The sequence below is a fragment of the Chiloscyllium plagiosum genome, unplaced genomic scaffold (assembly GCF_037043375.1).
Source record: "Chiloscyllium plagiosum isolate Xiang-an unplaced genomic scaffold, Cpla_swu_hap1 HiC_scaffold_1, whole genome shotgun sequence".
NCBI lineage: Eukaryota > Metazoa > Chordata > Chondrichthyes > Orectolobiformes > Hemiscylliidae > Chiloscyllium > Chiloscyllium plagiosum.
Window position 1 is genome coordinate 149,299,046 of NW_028270139.1, and position 16,172 is coordinate 149,315,217.

Here is a 16,172-nt window from a genome sequence, read left to right on the forward strand (position 1 = left end):
GCAGTAGCTCACCACACTCTTAAGGGCAACTAGGGGCACGCATTAAATTCTTCCCCATCCACATAACCATAAGAAATAGGAACAAGATCAGGTGTTTTGACCCCCTTCAAGCTGCTCCTCTATTCAATAGGATTGTGGCAGATCAGACATTTCTCACACCCACTTTCCTATAATCCTTGATTACCTTACCATGGAGAGCTGATCAGTAGGGAGTTTCAAAGATTCTCAACCATCTGAGAGAAGAAATTCCTCCCCATCTCAGTCTTAAACTGGCACCCTTTTATACGGAGACATTGCTTTCTGTTTTGGACTCCCCAGTGTGGGGAAATATCTTCTCAACATTTATCCTGTCAAGCCCCTTAAGAATCCTATGTGCTTCATTGAGATGGTTTCACCTTTATCTAAACTCCAGTGAGTAGAGTCCCAATCTGGTTAGCCTCTGTTCATGAGATAATACCATACTAAGGCTCATCTTAGTAAACCGTCTCTGAACTCTGTCCAAGGAAACATCTTTCTTTAAATAAGGGGACCAAAACTGCTCACAGTACTCCAGATGTGGTCTCACCAGCACCTTGTACAGTTACAGTTGGACTTCCTTATTGTTATACTCCAATCCCCTCAAAATAAGGGCCAACATTAATGACCTTCCTGATGAATACCTGTGTGCTAGCTTTCTGTGTTTCAGGGACAAGTGCCCTCAAGTTCATTTTGCAGTTTTTCTCCATTTCGATAATACTGTTCTTTTGTTTTCCTAACAAAATGAACAACTTCGCTTTTTCCCCATACTACACTCCATTTTCCAACTTTTTGCCAACTTACTTAACCTGCCAATATCTCACTGTGAACTGTTTGCATCTCTTTCTGGTGACACCCACATTTCAGGAGTGAAAAAAATAACAACCTGGACAAGTGTGAGGCAATGTGCTTGGGGAGAACCAACAAAACAAATGATCATACTGTGAATTACAGGATCCTGGGAGGTTAGAATAGATGTGAAGGTCATTGATGCGCATATCCACAGCTCCCTGAAGCTAGCAAGGCAAGTAATTCAGAAGAAAGCTGAGGCATAGAGTACAAGAGTAGGGAGGTTGTGCTGGAATTGTATAAAACACCGGTGATGAAACCCTTCATCAGGATTCCTGAAACATTGATTCTCCTGCTCCTCAGATGCTGCCTGACCTGCTGTGCTTTCCCAGCACCACACTCTCGACTGTGATCTCCAGCATCTGCAGTCCTCACTTTCTCCTCTTCACTACATCACATTGCCCATTTTGATAAGGCAGATTTCTGAAAGAAACTTAAATGTTAACACACCATTGAAATTAGCTGTGAAATTTTATTTTGCAATGTAGATGTTAATTTTTTTTTAAATCTGCCATGTGGAAACATACACATCTCCTCTACTACCACAAGAGGAACACTTCAACCGAAGTAACATTCAGGATGCAAAGGGTGCAGAATTGTTTTAGGTCACCCAAACTGGTTCTGCTTCGATACTTATATCTTCACAGAACTTGCATGAAAAATGTTGACGGCATACAAATTTGTTTAAACACACTTAGGGACAGAAAGCACTTGCTAGCTTTTAAACAAACAATTTTCAATTTATATAGCACCAAAACAGGTCAGAAAACATTTGAAAATACTTCAAAGGAATGTCAAACAAAATGTGACAAACTAGACGCTTGCTGGCAGTTGCCCGGCTGGAGAATTTAAAATTCGGAGTAAGTCTCAGGATAAGAGATAGGCCATTGAGGTTGAGGACAGAACTTTTTTTTCCACTTGGGGACCCTTGCAACTCACCTGTGGATAATTATTTGTTTATGACATGCAAGAAAAAGATTAACAGATTTTGGAGCACTATGGTTATCAGGCAAGAAAAGTAAAGTTCAGTGAGTTCAGATGTGATCTTATTGTATGAAGGAGTAGACGGAAGAAGTCATAGAATGTAGTACTGCTTCTGTTTCTTATGTTTAAATGATGTACACTGAGTAAGGATATATTAGGACAACTTGCTAAAAGCTTGTTCAAAGAGGTTTCAAAGAGTGCTTTAAAAAAAAAGAGGTAGAAGGGTTCAGGGTGTGATGGTTGAGGGCATATTGCCAACACTGGAGTGATGCACAAGCAGCCAGAATTAGGGCTGAGCAAAGATCACTGAGGGTTGTAAATCTGAAAGAGATAGCAGAAATAAGGAAGCAAAGAAATGAAAGATTGTAAATAATGATCAAAAGTTTCAAATCAAGGCTATTTTTCACGCCTCTTTCCAACCCCTGAGAAGAATTAGTCATTTATAATGTGGTGATTTAAAATCAACAACATTAATGCTTTCAAAAACCACAAATCAAAAAGTAGTCAAAGTTGAAAAACCATCACATTGAAATTTAATCTTTGATAATTAACGCTGTTTACAACTTTACCAGGTGATCATTAATGTCCATCAGTCAGCCTATGATGCATTACACTAAACATATTACTTTCTGAGTAAAAGAAAAGTTTTCTTAAAGTTAACTTTGTTTAAATGTTAAAATTTTGGTTCTACTGCCTTGACACAATAGCATTAATCCTGAATGACCTCTTCTTCGGCTGTGCACACAGTCTCGACAGGCCTTCCTCAGAGTTCATCATCTTGGAGTCCTTTCTGTTGCTTTTCTCTGCACATTCTTCCTTCAGCAGGAACCAAATGTGATCACAGCACCCCAGATAACGTCTGATCAATGGACAAAAATCTCTCAACAAACCTGTGTTCAATCAGTTTTGTTATTTTGTCTGGATGCCTAATGTTCATCAACCCTTTCTTTCCTAAGATCTCACCTGAATAGCCCTACCCAATCTCCTGCTTACTTATAGAAGTTATGTACATTGTTCCTAATCAAATGTATTTTGCATTTGTCAAAATTAGATTCCACCTGTCTTCTCAGCTGCAGGAAACCCTTTGCAAATTATTAACTGACAAGCCCACTGTTATTAGGTTCAGCATACAGGTTTGTTCATGTTTTGCACTTCTTTAAATCTATCTTTAAATCACTTTTACCCATTGTTAGGTTTGATCATAAGTTGCCATGGCATCCTTCTGAATTGAAGGTTTGGCATGCAGAACTTTAACAAAAGCTATAAAAGTCTAAATAAATTATTTCATAAGAAGCTCCAGCAGCTAGTTTCTCTGTAATCTACTCTCAACTGTTCTAAACTATTCCTACATTGGGTCCACTGTGTGGCTCAATGACAAGCTTCCAAATGCTGCCCATTATCTGAGCCCACCACTCACAACACAATGACCCCACCTCTTTCAATGAGTGCCAACAAGTAATTTAAACAGAGAGAATTTATTTCATCCAAGCAGGATTTGATTTTAAATTCATTCATGGAATATGGACATCAATGAGGTGGCCTGCTTTGATCGCTCATCTCTACTTGCTGCTGTCTTGAACCACTGCAGTAACACTGAATGGCTTGCTGGGCCATTTCAGAGGGTAGTTAATAGCCAATTTAATTGCTACAAGTCAGACTGGGTGAGGATGGCAGATTTTTCTTTCCCTAAATGACATGAGTGAACCAAATGATTGTTTAGGACAATCAACAATGGTTTAATGGTTATGCCTTATTACGCTAATTTTTAATTCCAGATTTTATTGAATTCAAATTTCATCATCTGCCATGATGGAATTCAAATCCACGTTCCCAGAGTATTCGCCTGGATCTCTGGATTAGTAATCCGGATTAGATTACTACGATGTGTGTTCTATCTACAAGATGCACCACAGAAATTCACCGAAGATCCTTTGACAGCACCTTCCAACCTCATGATCACTTCCATCTAGAACGACAAGGACAGCAAGTACATGGGAATACCACTCCTGTAAGTTCCCCTTCCCTGGGCCGGATAGGATTTATCTGACGATACTCTGGGAAGCTAGAGAGGAGATATCGGAGCTTTTGGCCTTGATCTTTGAGTCATCATTGTCTACAGGTTTAGTACCAGAGGACTGGAGGACTGCAAATGTTGTGCCCTTGTTCAAGAAGGTCAGTAGACATGACCCAGATAATTATAGAGCCTTATGTCTGTTGTAGGAAAAGTTTTAGAAAGGATTATAAGAGATAGGATTTATAATTATCCAGCAAGAAACAAGTTGATTGCAGATAGTCAACATGGTTTCGCCAAGGGCAGGTCGTGTCTCACAAACCTCAATGAGGTTTTTGAGAAGGTGACCAAGCATGTAGATGAGGGTAGGGCAGATGACGTGGTGTACATGGACTTCAGTAAAGCCTTTGATAAGGTTCCACATGGTAGGCTGTTGAGAAAATGCAGAGGCATGAGGGTGGTTTAGCAGTTTGGATTAGAAACTGCTTTCTGAAAGAAGACAACGAGTGGTAGTTGATGGAAAATATTCAGCCTGGAGTCTGGTTACTAGTGGTGGGACCACTGTTGTTTGTCTTTTTTTTAAATCTCTTGGACGCAGGCATAGGTGGATGTGTTAGTAAATTTGCAGATGACATTAAAGTCGGTGGGTAGTGGACAGTGTGGAAGAATGTTACAGGTTGCAGGGGAACTTGAATAAACTGCAGAATTGGGCTGAGAGGTGGCAAATGGAGTTCAATGCAGCTAAATGTGAGGCGATTCACTTTGGGAAGAATAACAGGAAGGCAGAATACTGGGTCAATGGAAAGATTTTTGGTAGTGTAGATGTGCAGAGGAATCTTGGTGCCCATGTAAAATAGATCCCTGAGAGTTGCCACTCAGGTTGATAGGGGTGTTCAGAAGGCATACGGTGTGTTAGGTTTAATTGGTGGAGGGATTGAGCTCCAGAGCCGTGATGTCATGCTGCAACTATACAAAATGGTAGTGCGGCCGCACTTGGAATATTGTGTACAGTTCTGGTCGCCCCATTACAGGAAGGATGTGGAAGCATTGGAAAAGGTGCAGAATAGATTTACCAGGATGTTGCCTAGTCTGGAGAGAAGGTCTTATGGGGAAAGGCTGAGAGACTTGGCTCTGTTCTCATTGGAGAGAAGGCGGCTAAGAGGGGATTTAATAGAGACATACAAGATGATCAGAGGATTAGACAGGGTGAACAGTGAGAATCTTTTTCCTAGGATAATAACGTCAGCTTGGACGAGGGGGCATAGCTGCAAATTGAGGGGTGGTAGATTTAAGACAGATGTCAGAGGCAGGTTCCTTATTCAGAGAGTGGTAAGAGCGTGGAATGCTCTGCCTGTCAATGTAGTTAACTCAGCCACATTAGGGGAATTTAAACAATCCTTGGATAAGCATATGAATGATGATGGGATAGTGTAGGGGGATGGGTTTAGATTAGTTCACAGGTCGGCACAACATCAAGGGCTGAAGGACCTGTTCTGCGCTGTATTGTTCTATGTTCTCTAAGTAAGGAGAAATCTACTCAAAGAGAAACTTATTAGCACAGCAAGTGTTGAATAAATAGCTTAGATGCTTACCAAGGATACTGGATAAGTATAGGAGGGAAAAAGGTCTGGAAAGGTATGCTGAAAGTAAAATGAAAAGGGAGGAGACCTCTGGTGAGAAGAAGGATCAGTCCAGGATGGTCAGGCTGGATGTCATGTTTCTGTGCAGTATATTCTATTACCAATAATATTATGCAGCCTGTAACGTAAAGTGACTTTCTAAATGAAAAGGAGGCCTTACAAACAAAAACATTTCGTAGAATCATGGAATTCACTATTCCAGATTGCAGTGGATGCCAGAACACTGAATAAATTTAAGGAGGAGGTAAACAGATGTTCAATTAGTAACAGGTTAAAGGGTTATGAAGAGCGGTCAGGAAAGTGGAGATGAGATCAGCTATGATCAAACTGAATGGCGGTGCAGGGTCACGTGGCTGAATTGCCTCGTCCTGCTCCTTGTTCTGAAGGTCATATGTTTTCGTGGACAACAACTAGAGAAGGTGTGAATTCCAGTTTCATAAATGTCACACAGCTTGAGTAACTGTGAAATTAAGCCTGATGTAAATGCAGTGTCAAGTCTGCTGAGGGTTATGCATGAGTTAATCAACAATTAATTTCCAAGTTATAATTAGTTATAACAAGTTATAATTAGTTAAAGCACTAGAACATATAGTTCTTGGTTGGAGAGGCCAGCAAATCAAAATTTCTGTACTGCGTGAACTAGAGCTCAGCAGTGACTCAGTAAATGTACAACCTCATGCAAACCTAATCCAAGCAGACTAAGCATGATCCCCACTCAAAGCTGAATTAACCTGAATTGCGCAAGGCACCAGCTGAGACACTATAATTGACTTGTGACCGCTCCATGTAATTAAAATCAAGATGGGAAATGTCCCGGAACAGTACAGGTCACTAATTGGGCAAACAACAAACAGAAGTTTTGCATCTCTGTAACCTACAGAATACTAGAGTAATGAAGAAGGCTTGCAAGACTTCAGTTACAATCAATAGCACTGTGTGCAGCTAGGGATAACCCATTAGAGGAAGGAGAAGAGAAGCAAAAGAAAGCTACAGAACAGGTTCACATGGATAAATTCATTCACCGGATATGGGTGTCACTGGCCACGCCAGCATTTATTGCACACCTCTGATCACCCAGAGGGTAGTTAAGAGCTCTGGGTTTGGAGGCCAGGTAAGCAGGGCAGTTTCCTTCCCGAAAGGACTTTCATGAGCCAAATGGGCTTTTCCGAGAATCGTTAGATTCATTAGACTCCTAATTCCAGAATTTTTTAAAATTCAATTCAGATTCCACTTTTTCTTGAAATTCACTTCTAAGATGTGGACGTCAGTGGCTAGCCAGCATTTATTACCCATCTCTAATTACCCTTGAAAAGGTGGTAGTGAGCTGCCTTCTTGAACTGCTGCAGTCCACTTGCTGTGAGTTGACCCACAATGCCATAAGGAAGGGAATTCCAGGACCTTGACCCAGGAACTGTGAAGGAACGGCAACATATTTCTAAGTCAGGATAGTGAGTGGCTTGGTGGGATTTGAACCCGGGTCTCTGGAATAACAATCCAGCTATAATACCACTCAACCATCATCTCCCCTTGTTCTTCTCAAGTTTCATTTCATTGAGCAGAAAAAAAATTGAAGAATGTGTCAATCCTAACGAAGGTTACAATGAAAGAGTTACTGAAAGATTGTTTTGTTAGTGAGAAGGTACATACATAAGACAGTCACAAAACATTTATGAAAGGGAATTGGATAATTATTTGAAATAAAAGATAGTCAATGGATTTTGGAGGAAGAAGCAAGTATGTTAGATTATATAGAGGTTCATGCAAGTGTCATAGAATTATAGAGATGAACAGCACAGAAACAGATGCTTTGGTCCAACTCGTCCATGACAACCCGATATCCAAAATTAATCTGGTCCCATCTGCCAGCATTTGGCCCATATACCTCTAAACAATTTCTATTCATGTACACATCCAGATGCCTTTCAAATGTTATAATTGTACCATCCTCCACCACTGCCTCTGGCTGATCATTCCATACATGCATCACCCTCTGCGTGGAAAAGTTGCCACTTAGGCCTCTTTTAGATCTTTCTACTTTCATCTACTCGGCTCTCTAGTTTTGGATTGTCCTACCCCGGGGAAAAGAACGCGTCTTGCCAATCCACTCCCCTCATGATTTTATAAACTCCTACCGGGTCACCCCTCACCCTCCGACGCTCCAGGGAAAACAGCCCCAGTCAGTCTCTTCAACTTCTCCCTATAGCTCAATCCCTCCAACTTTGGCAACATTCTTGTAAATCTTTTCTGAACCCTTCCAAGTTTCACAACATTTTTCCTTTAGCAAGGAGACCAGAATTGCACTCAGTATTCCAAAAGTTATCTAACTAATGTTATGTACAGCCGCAACATGACCCCTCAACGCACAGACTATACTAAATGCCTTCTTCACTAGTCGAAAGCATGGTGCTGGAAAAACACAGCAGGTCAGGCAGCATCCGAGGAGTAGGAGAATCAATGTTTCAGGCATAAGTTTCCTGATGAAAGGCTTATGCCCGAAACGTTGATTCTCCTGCTGCTCAGATGCTGACTTACTTGCTGTGCTTTTCCAGCACCACACTCTCGACTCTGATCTTCAGCATCTGCAATCCTCACTTTCTCTTGGCCTTCTTCACTATCCTACCTACCTATGACTCCACTTTCAAGGAACTATGAACACCCATTCCAAGGTCTCTTTGTTCAGTAACACTCCCCAGGACCTTACCATTAAGTGTAGAAGTCCTGCCCTAATTTACCTTTCCAAAATGCAGCAACTCACATTTATCTAAATTAAACCCCATCTGCCACGTATAGAGAATAGCACACCTAGTATTCATGGTGCAACACCTTGCTGTGGTGTTACATTTGATGCGTTACATAAATACATAACGTCTAAACTTGTCAACCATGGCCTAGAACATGTCCTAGAAAGAATCAGTGCCTAAAGGCAGAAAAAGGAAAATCCTTCATTAAAAATTTGGAATAAAACAATAATTTGATACATTGAGTGCATGGGCAAAGGTCTGGCAGATGGAATACAATGTTATTAAGTGTGAAGTCATACATTTTGGGAGGGGTAACAGCAAAATAGATTATTACTTGAATGGTAGGAAGTTGCAGTATGCTGCTCTGCAGAGGGACCTGGGTGTCCTTGTGCATGAATCGCAGAAGGTTGGTCTGCTGGTACAAAAGGTAATTAGGAAGATAAATGGAATTTTGTCCTTCATTGCTAAAGGGGTTGAGTTTAAAAGCAGAGAGGAAATGTTACAGCTGTGCAAGGTGCTGGTGAGGCCACACCTGGAGTACTGTGTGCAGTTTTGGTCTCCTTACTTGAGAAAGGATGTACTGGCACTGGAGGGCTTGCAGAGGAGGTTCACTAGGTTGATTCCAGAGTTGAGGGGGTTGGCTTATGAGGAGAAGCTGAGTAGATTGGGATTATATTCATTGGAATTTAAAAGAATGGGGGGGGGGGGTGGGATCTTATAGAAACAAAATTATGAAGGGAATCAATAAAATCAAAATAGTTAGAATGTTTCCACTGGAAGGTGAGACTAGGGCAAGAGGACATGGCTTAAAAATGCGTTGCTGGAAAAGCGCAGCAGGTCAGGCAGCATCCAAGTAGCAGGAGAATCGACGTTTCGGGCATAAGTCTTCTTCAGGAATGAGGAAGGTGAGCCAAGCAGGCTAAGATAAAAGGTAGGGAGGAGGGACTTGGGGGAGGGGCTTGGGAATACGATAGGTGGAAGGAGGTTAAGGTGAGGGTGATAGGCCGGAGAGGGGGTGGGGGCGGAGAGGTCGGGAAGAAGATTGCAGGTCAAGAAGGCGGTGCCGAGTCCGAGGGTTGGGACTGAGAAAAGGTGGAGGGGAGGGGAAATGAGAAAGCTGGAGAAATCTGCATTCATCCCTTGTGGTTGGAGGGGTCCTAGGCGGAAGATGAGACGATCTTTCTCCAGGCGTCGTGTTGCCATGGTCTGGCGATGGAGGAGTCCAAGGACCTGCATGTCCTTGGCGGAGTGGGAGGGGAAGTTAAAGTGTTCAGCCACGGGGCGGTTGGGTTGGTTGGTCCGGGTGTCCCAGAGGTGTTCTCTGAAACGTTCCGCAAGTAGGTGGCCTGTCTCCCCAATGTATAGGAGGCCACATCGGGTGCAGCGGATGCAATAAATGATGTGTGTGGAGGTGCAGGTGAATTTCTGACGGATATGGAAGGATCCCTTGGGGCCTTGGAGGGAAGTGAGGGGGGAGGTTTGGGCGCAGGTTTTGCATTTTTTGCAGTTGCAGAGGAAGGCGCTGGGAGTGGAGGTTGGGTTGGTGGGGGGTGTGGACCTGACAAGGGATTCAGATCTTCAGGAAGGGCTTATGCCCGAAACATAGATTCTCCTGTTCCTTTGATGCTGCCTGGCCTGCGGTGCTTTTCCAGCAACACATTTTTAAGTTCTCCATTTCTATCTCGGACAACCGACTCAACACGGACGTTTACTATAAACCGACTTACTCCCACAGCTACGTAGATTACACCTCCTCCCACCCTGCCCCCTGTAAAAACGCCATCCCATATTCCCAATTCCTTCGCCGCATCTGCTCCCAGGAGGACCAATTCCAATACCGAACAACCCAGATAGCCTCCTTCTTCAAAGACCGCAATTTCCCCTCAGACGTGGTTGACGATGCTCTCCACCGCATCTCCACCACTTCCCGCTCCTCCGCCCTTGAACCCCGCCCATTCAATCGCCGCCAGGACAGAACCCCACTGGTCCTCACCTACCACCCCACCAACCTCCAGATACATCGTATCATTTCCGCCACCTCCAAACAGACCCCACCACCATGGATATATTTCCCTCCCCACCCCTATCAGCGTTCTGGAAAGACCACTCCCTCCACGACTCCTCGTCAGGTCCACACCCCCCACCAACCCAACCTCCACTCCCAGCACCTTCCCGTGCAACCACAAGAAATACAAAACTTGCACCCACATCTCCCCCCTCACTTCCCTCCAAGGCCCCAAGGGATCCTTCCATATCCGTCACAAATTCACCTGCACCTCCACACACATCATTTACTGCATCCGCTGCACCCGATGTGACCTCCTATACATTGGGGAGACAGGCAGCCTACTTGCGGAACGTTTCAGAGAACACCTCTGGGACACCCGCACCAACCAACCCAACCGCCCCATGGCTGAACACTTTAACTCTCCCTCCCACTCGGCCAAGGACATGCAGGTTCTTGGCCTCCTCCATTACCAGACCATGGCAACACGACGTCTGAAGGAGGGGCACCTCATCTTCCGCCTAGGAACCCTCCAACCACAAGGGATGAATGTAGATTTCCCCAGCTTCCTCATTCCCCCTCCCCCCACCTTATCTCAGTCCCAACCCTCGGACTCAGCACCGCCTTCTTGACCTACAATCTTCTTCCCGACCTCTCCGCCCCAACCCCATCTCCGGCCTATCACCCTCACCTTAATCCCCTTCCACCTATCGTATTCCCAACGTGCCTCCCCTCAAGTCCCTCCTCCCTACCTTTTATCTTAGCCTGCTTGGCACACCCTCCTCATTCCTGAAGAAGGGCTTATACCTGAAACTTCAATTCTCCTGTTCCTTGGATGCTGCCTGACCTGCTGCGCTTTTCCAGCAACACATTTTTAAGCTCTGATCTCCAGCATCGGCAGTCCTCACTTTCTCCAAGAGGGCATGGCCTCAAGATTAGAGGGAGCAGGTTTAGAACTGAACTGAGAAGGAACTTCTTCACCCAGAGGGTTGTTAATCTATGGAATTCCTCGCCCGGGGAAGTAGTGGACGCTACTTCAATAATCCCTTTTAAAGCTAAGGTAGATGCCTTTTTGAAAATAAAGGAATTAACGGATATGCTGAAAATGCGGACAAGTGGAGCAAAGTCCACAAAAAGATTAGCCATGATCTTATTGAGTGGTGGAGCAGGCTCTGACGGCCTACTCCTGCTCATAGTTCTTGTGTTCTTATGTATTTAGCAAACTAGGAGCTGGAAGGGATCACTGCACCCAGTCCCGAAAAGTTTAAACTATTTTCTTTTTAACAATGAGAAACAATCTTGAGCAATGTGCTGATGTTACTTGCACTCACAGGCCCTTCTACGTGAAACAGCTAATTCAAAACTGTGCTGTCAGGACAGAACTTGAGTGCTGCTAAAACCTTTTGTCTAGCATTCATCAGGACAGATGCCAAATCTCAAAGAGAACAATTATACTGCATGGGAAATGGTGCTGATTGGATTGCAAATGGAATTTGATCGGTCAAGACAATGGAGACCATTTCAGGAAAGTTGCCTCTAAATTCAAAAACTCCAAGTTGACACTGATTGGTTGAGGAATTGCCATGACGATTGCACAAGGGGCAATTGCTCCCTCTGCTTACGTTTAACTGAAAAGGGACAATATCTGGATACATCTCTCTTTGATTAGAGTGGTGCTGGAAAAGCACAGCAAGTCAGGCAGCATCCAAGGAGCAGGAAAATCAACGTTGCGAGCAAAAGCCCTTCATCAGGAGAATTCCTCTCTGTGCACATGGGCAATCATTCTCTCTCCCTCCAGGGCCCGGAATTAAGGTTGAAGGACGTGAAACTATACTGCGTTTCTGAGTGTTTTGCTTCGCGGGGTGGGGGGGGGGGGGGGGGGGGGGGGGGGGGAAGGTCGACAATCAAGCTTGCAGCCATATCAAGCATCGAACACAAGGTTCCATAGTTATTGCTAACATTGTTCTGCCAATGAAATGAACATTAAACTGCAGGGAAACCAATTAAGGTGTCAAATAAAAATGAGGCAGATCAACGCAACACAGTATTCAGTAGGTAGCTTAATGCGCACAGCTATGGAATTACTGCAGCAATTCTTTTAATTTATAGAGATTGCATTAACAAGCGAATTCATTGTTGAGCTGACAGAAGCCACTTCCTCAGAAACAAGCCCAATTAAACAGTAAATCGTTGGAAGTGCAAGAATAAAAGCAGAAAATGGGGGAAGCACCTGCAATGGGAAGATATTAATATTTTGGGCACGTATAGAACAACAACTTGTATTTAAATAACACTTTTAATGCAATAAAAACATGCCTCAGAGGCATTGTAACACACAATATATTAAACCAAGTCATGTAAGAAGATATTATGGACACTATCTTGACCAAGATGTCCAAATTGCAATCAGAGGTAAATATAAAGGGGTGTTTTAAAGGAGAAAAGAGAGGTTTAGTGAATTCCAGAGCTTAAGGTTAAAGAAGGTGATGTCAAGACGACCATTGGTTCAACATTCATTCACAGGATGTGGCCATTACAGGCCATCTATAACAGGCCTTGACAAGGTGGTGGTATGCTGCTTTCTTGAACTCCCAATGTCCATAGTGAGTGGGAATACATAGTGCTGTTAAAGAGTGAGTTTGAATATTTTTACCTATCAGGAGTGAATGAACCTTAATATAGTTCCAAGTTAGGATCTGCAGCTTAAGAAGGAACTTGCAGAGGTGGTTGGGCCAAGTATCCTGTCCTTCTAGATGGTAAAAGTCAGGGGTTTAGTTTGGAAGATGTTGAAGGAGTCTTGTTAAATGCTACAATCTATCTTGAATCTAGGCACTGCTGCACAGGGGTGCGGAGGGAGAATGTTTAAAGTGGTGGATATTGCAATTCAGTGAGCATAATGAATGGTGAGAGTTAGGAAAAGCAACAAAGTTTTGGATGACCTCTGTTTACAAGATTACAAAATGGGAGTGCTCATGAATGGCCAGAGAACAAAGGTAATGAGGGTTTCCATCGAACAACAGACGGGAACAGAAATGAGCAATGATACAGATGCGGAAAATAATTATCTTAGTGATAACATGAATAAGCATAGTACATGGATAGCAAGTTTTTTTAAAAAGTAATGTGAAAAAGGAAGAGAATGGAGAGATGGTTAACTATTGTCTATGCTTTTCAACCTTACAAAAATGTTCTCTTATTCTTATTGGCTGAGGTACACTGAACGATGTGCACATATTTACCTGATGTTTTTATTTGACACATCTCTCTCTCCAAAGCTCTAACCTGTAAACTACGAAAGCTGCAGGTTAGTGCAGGTACTCTCATGTTGGGAACACAAAAGTTGAGACAAACTACCAAAAGTGAAGTTTAAAAAAAAAAGAGATACAACCAGTGCTGTTACAAGAACTTCAGTGAAAGGATAAATTGATAGTAGATATGTCATATTTGCATAATATATTCACCTTTCAAATTCAAATTTTGCCCTGTCAAAGCATCAAACACATTTTTGAGATAAGATCAATGCATGGATTACACAGAAGGTGGCAGCAAAAGGAGTAATTGAAAGTATTCAAAAAGGAGCTTTAGATTTATGAGATCATCACACAGTTGAGTCTAGTTCCAACATGGAAATTGCTGTTTGGTGCCTTTTGTTGCAGCAGCAAGATTTTGAGTATTATAGATATGAAAGAAAAGAACCATCCAATAACAACTGAGCTTTTTTTTTGGAGCATGGTTCCACTTTGTGCAAAGACAGGAACAGGCTGTGTCAGCTGCAGCTTAGTTGAAAACACTCTTTAATCAGAGCAAGAAGGTCGTGAGGTCAAATCTCAAATTAGAGAAATAGACTGAAAGAATGAATGACGTTCACTGTAACATATAGGGAGTAAACTCAGACCCCATAAACTCAGTTGATGCAGAAAATCTCACAGCATTGCTGTTATGATCCCTGCTTACATTAATAATGAATAAGTCAGATCCCAGAATGAATGACGTGATAGAAGATGTACTTTATTTTTGAAGTTGGTTACTCAACAGATTCCCATGAGGCTGCAGATGTTCTTCAATAAAACATAACTTTCCTTTTGTGTAATAAAGGTCTTATCTGTAGAAGATAGTTATGAATATGGAATCATAGAATCCCTACAGTGTGGAAAGAGACCATTCAGCCCATCGAGTCCACACAGACCCTCCGAAGAGCATCCCACCATATCCCCATATCCTCACATTTACCACAGCTAATCCACCTAATCTGCACATCTTTGGACTGAGAGACGAAACTACAGCAGCCAGTGGAAACTCACATCAATGCAGGGAGAACCAAACTTCTCACAGACATTCACCCAAGGCTGGAATCAAACTGGGTCCTTGGCACTGAGACAGCAGTGCTAACTACTGTTCCATCTTCCTTAACACAAACATTAGAACAAAGTTTCAAACTGTTTCCATTTCAGATACTCAATTTCAGAGAACTCTCACTCTTATCGACGTATTGAGGGTGCAGAGGAAGGTTCTATCTGACTATTATCACATTGCTATTTGGGGGTTTTGATTTGCTGTGTACAAAGTGGTTGCCACACTTCCTTCATTAAATCATTGACTACGTATCAAGAGTATTTTATTAGGCATGAAGTGCTTTGGGATATCCTGAGGTGAAGCAAGGTTCTATATAAGCGCCAATCTTCCGAGAGTTGTGATCCCAGCAGTTGGTAATACCAGGCAAGACAGATCCCAGAATGAACCCTTCCTTGACAGGCCATAAATTATATTTTTGAAATTTGGTTACTGTGGAGATCTCGCCGTGGATTGTCGCCTTGTCATGGTGGAGAACCTTGTGTAGTCCTGAGATCCCTTGAGCAATGCTGTCTGGAGCAATGCTCCTGGTTGGGTCATCCATGGCAGTATGGTAGAAGATGAGGTCCCTGATAAAGAACAGTCCAACAGAGATCTCAACGGTGGAACAGGATGGCAAAGTTACTTCAAACATAACGGCTGTGAAGGTGGGTGAAGGCTGCAACAAATCCATCAGCTCCAATCATTGTGGTCTCCATGCCATTGGAATCAGTTGGTTGATTTTGTAAAGTCTCATGTGCTTCTTGGAGTGCAACATCAAGTACACGTGAAACAAATACACGCACCGGCATCTTCGCTCTGTGAGTTACTTCAAGTGTTTCGATGACGTAGGGAGGACGACAGAGGCAGGCAATGAAATGGCTGGAAGCTCCTTGTCAAGTACTGGCATAAAAGCGGTGAATGCTTGATCCAGTTGCTGAACGTTTGGACAGAAGCAGGAAAGTTGTTCAGTAGCAGTATTCACGTCTAAGCAGCCCTATTTACAATCCACTCTGCTCGCCCTGAACTGGGAGGGGCTAGAGAAGATGCCCTAGTCTGCTTCATCCCATCCTGTCTGGAAAGCAGTGTCCAGAGGGATCACCATTATGCGGTTGAAAAAACATCAAGAAGTGAAACTATGAAAAAATGAGGAGAAGGTGAGGTCTGCAGATGCTGGAGATCAGAGCTGGAAATGTGTTGCTGGAAAAGCGCAGCAGGTCAGGCAGCATCCAGGGAACAGGAGAATCGACGTTTCGGGCATAAGCCAAACCTGGAATATGCGAACTTTGATGATTAACCCAAACGTAGACCGGTCAGATAGGAGAACTGCCTTTGCTACCCAGGAACTCCAAACATTCAACTTTGACATCATTGCTCCGAGTGAGATCCGCAGTGCTGGAGCAGGGCAACTAAAGGAAGAGAAAGGTCAATACACCTTTTTCTGGAAAGGAGTAGGTTTTGCCATCCCAAACAGCCTACTTCAGAAGCTGACAGAGAAACCACTGGGAACCAACAAACGTTACATGACTCTGCAAATCCAGCTCATCAAGAACCAACATGCTACCATCATCAGCGCCTGTGCTCCAACTCTGGACGCT

At 43.2% G+C, this 16,172-nt stretch overlaps 1 protein-coding gene across 3 annotated transcripts in view; it reads right to left on the reverse strand.

Moving 5' to 3' along the window:
• suclg1 (succinate-CoA ligase GDP/ADP-forming subunit alph) overlaps positions 1-16,172 on the reverse strand; it is an 88,287-nt gene that overhangs the window by 48,691 nt on the left and 23,424 nt on the right. Inside the window, exons 2-3 of one of the 3 annotated variants that reach the window (XM_087991538.1) lie at positions 13,485-13,534; positions 8,575-8,652 (exon numbers count right to left, since the gene is read on the reverse strand). The exons of 1 other annotated variant lie outside the window; for it this stretch is intronic. In XM_087991538.1, coding sequence (XP_087847664.1) covers positions 8,575-8,652; positions 13,485-13,534 — 128 coding nt within the window. Of the gene's footprint in view, positions 1-8,574; positions 8,653-13,484; positions 13,535-16,172 lie in introns of those variants that run through there. One more of the 3 variants, XM_043699194.2, reaches the window with a different exon arrangement.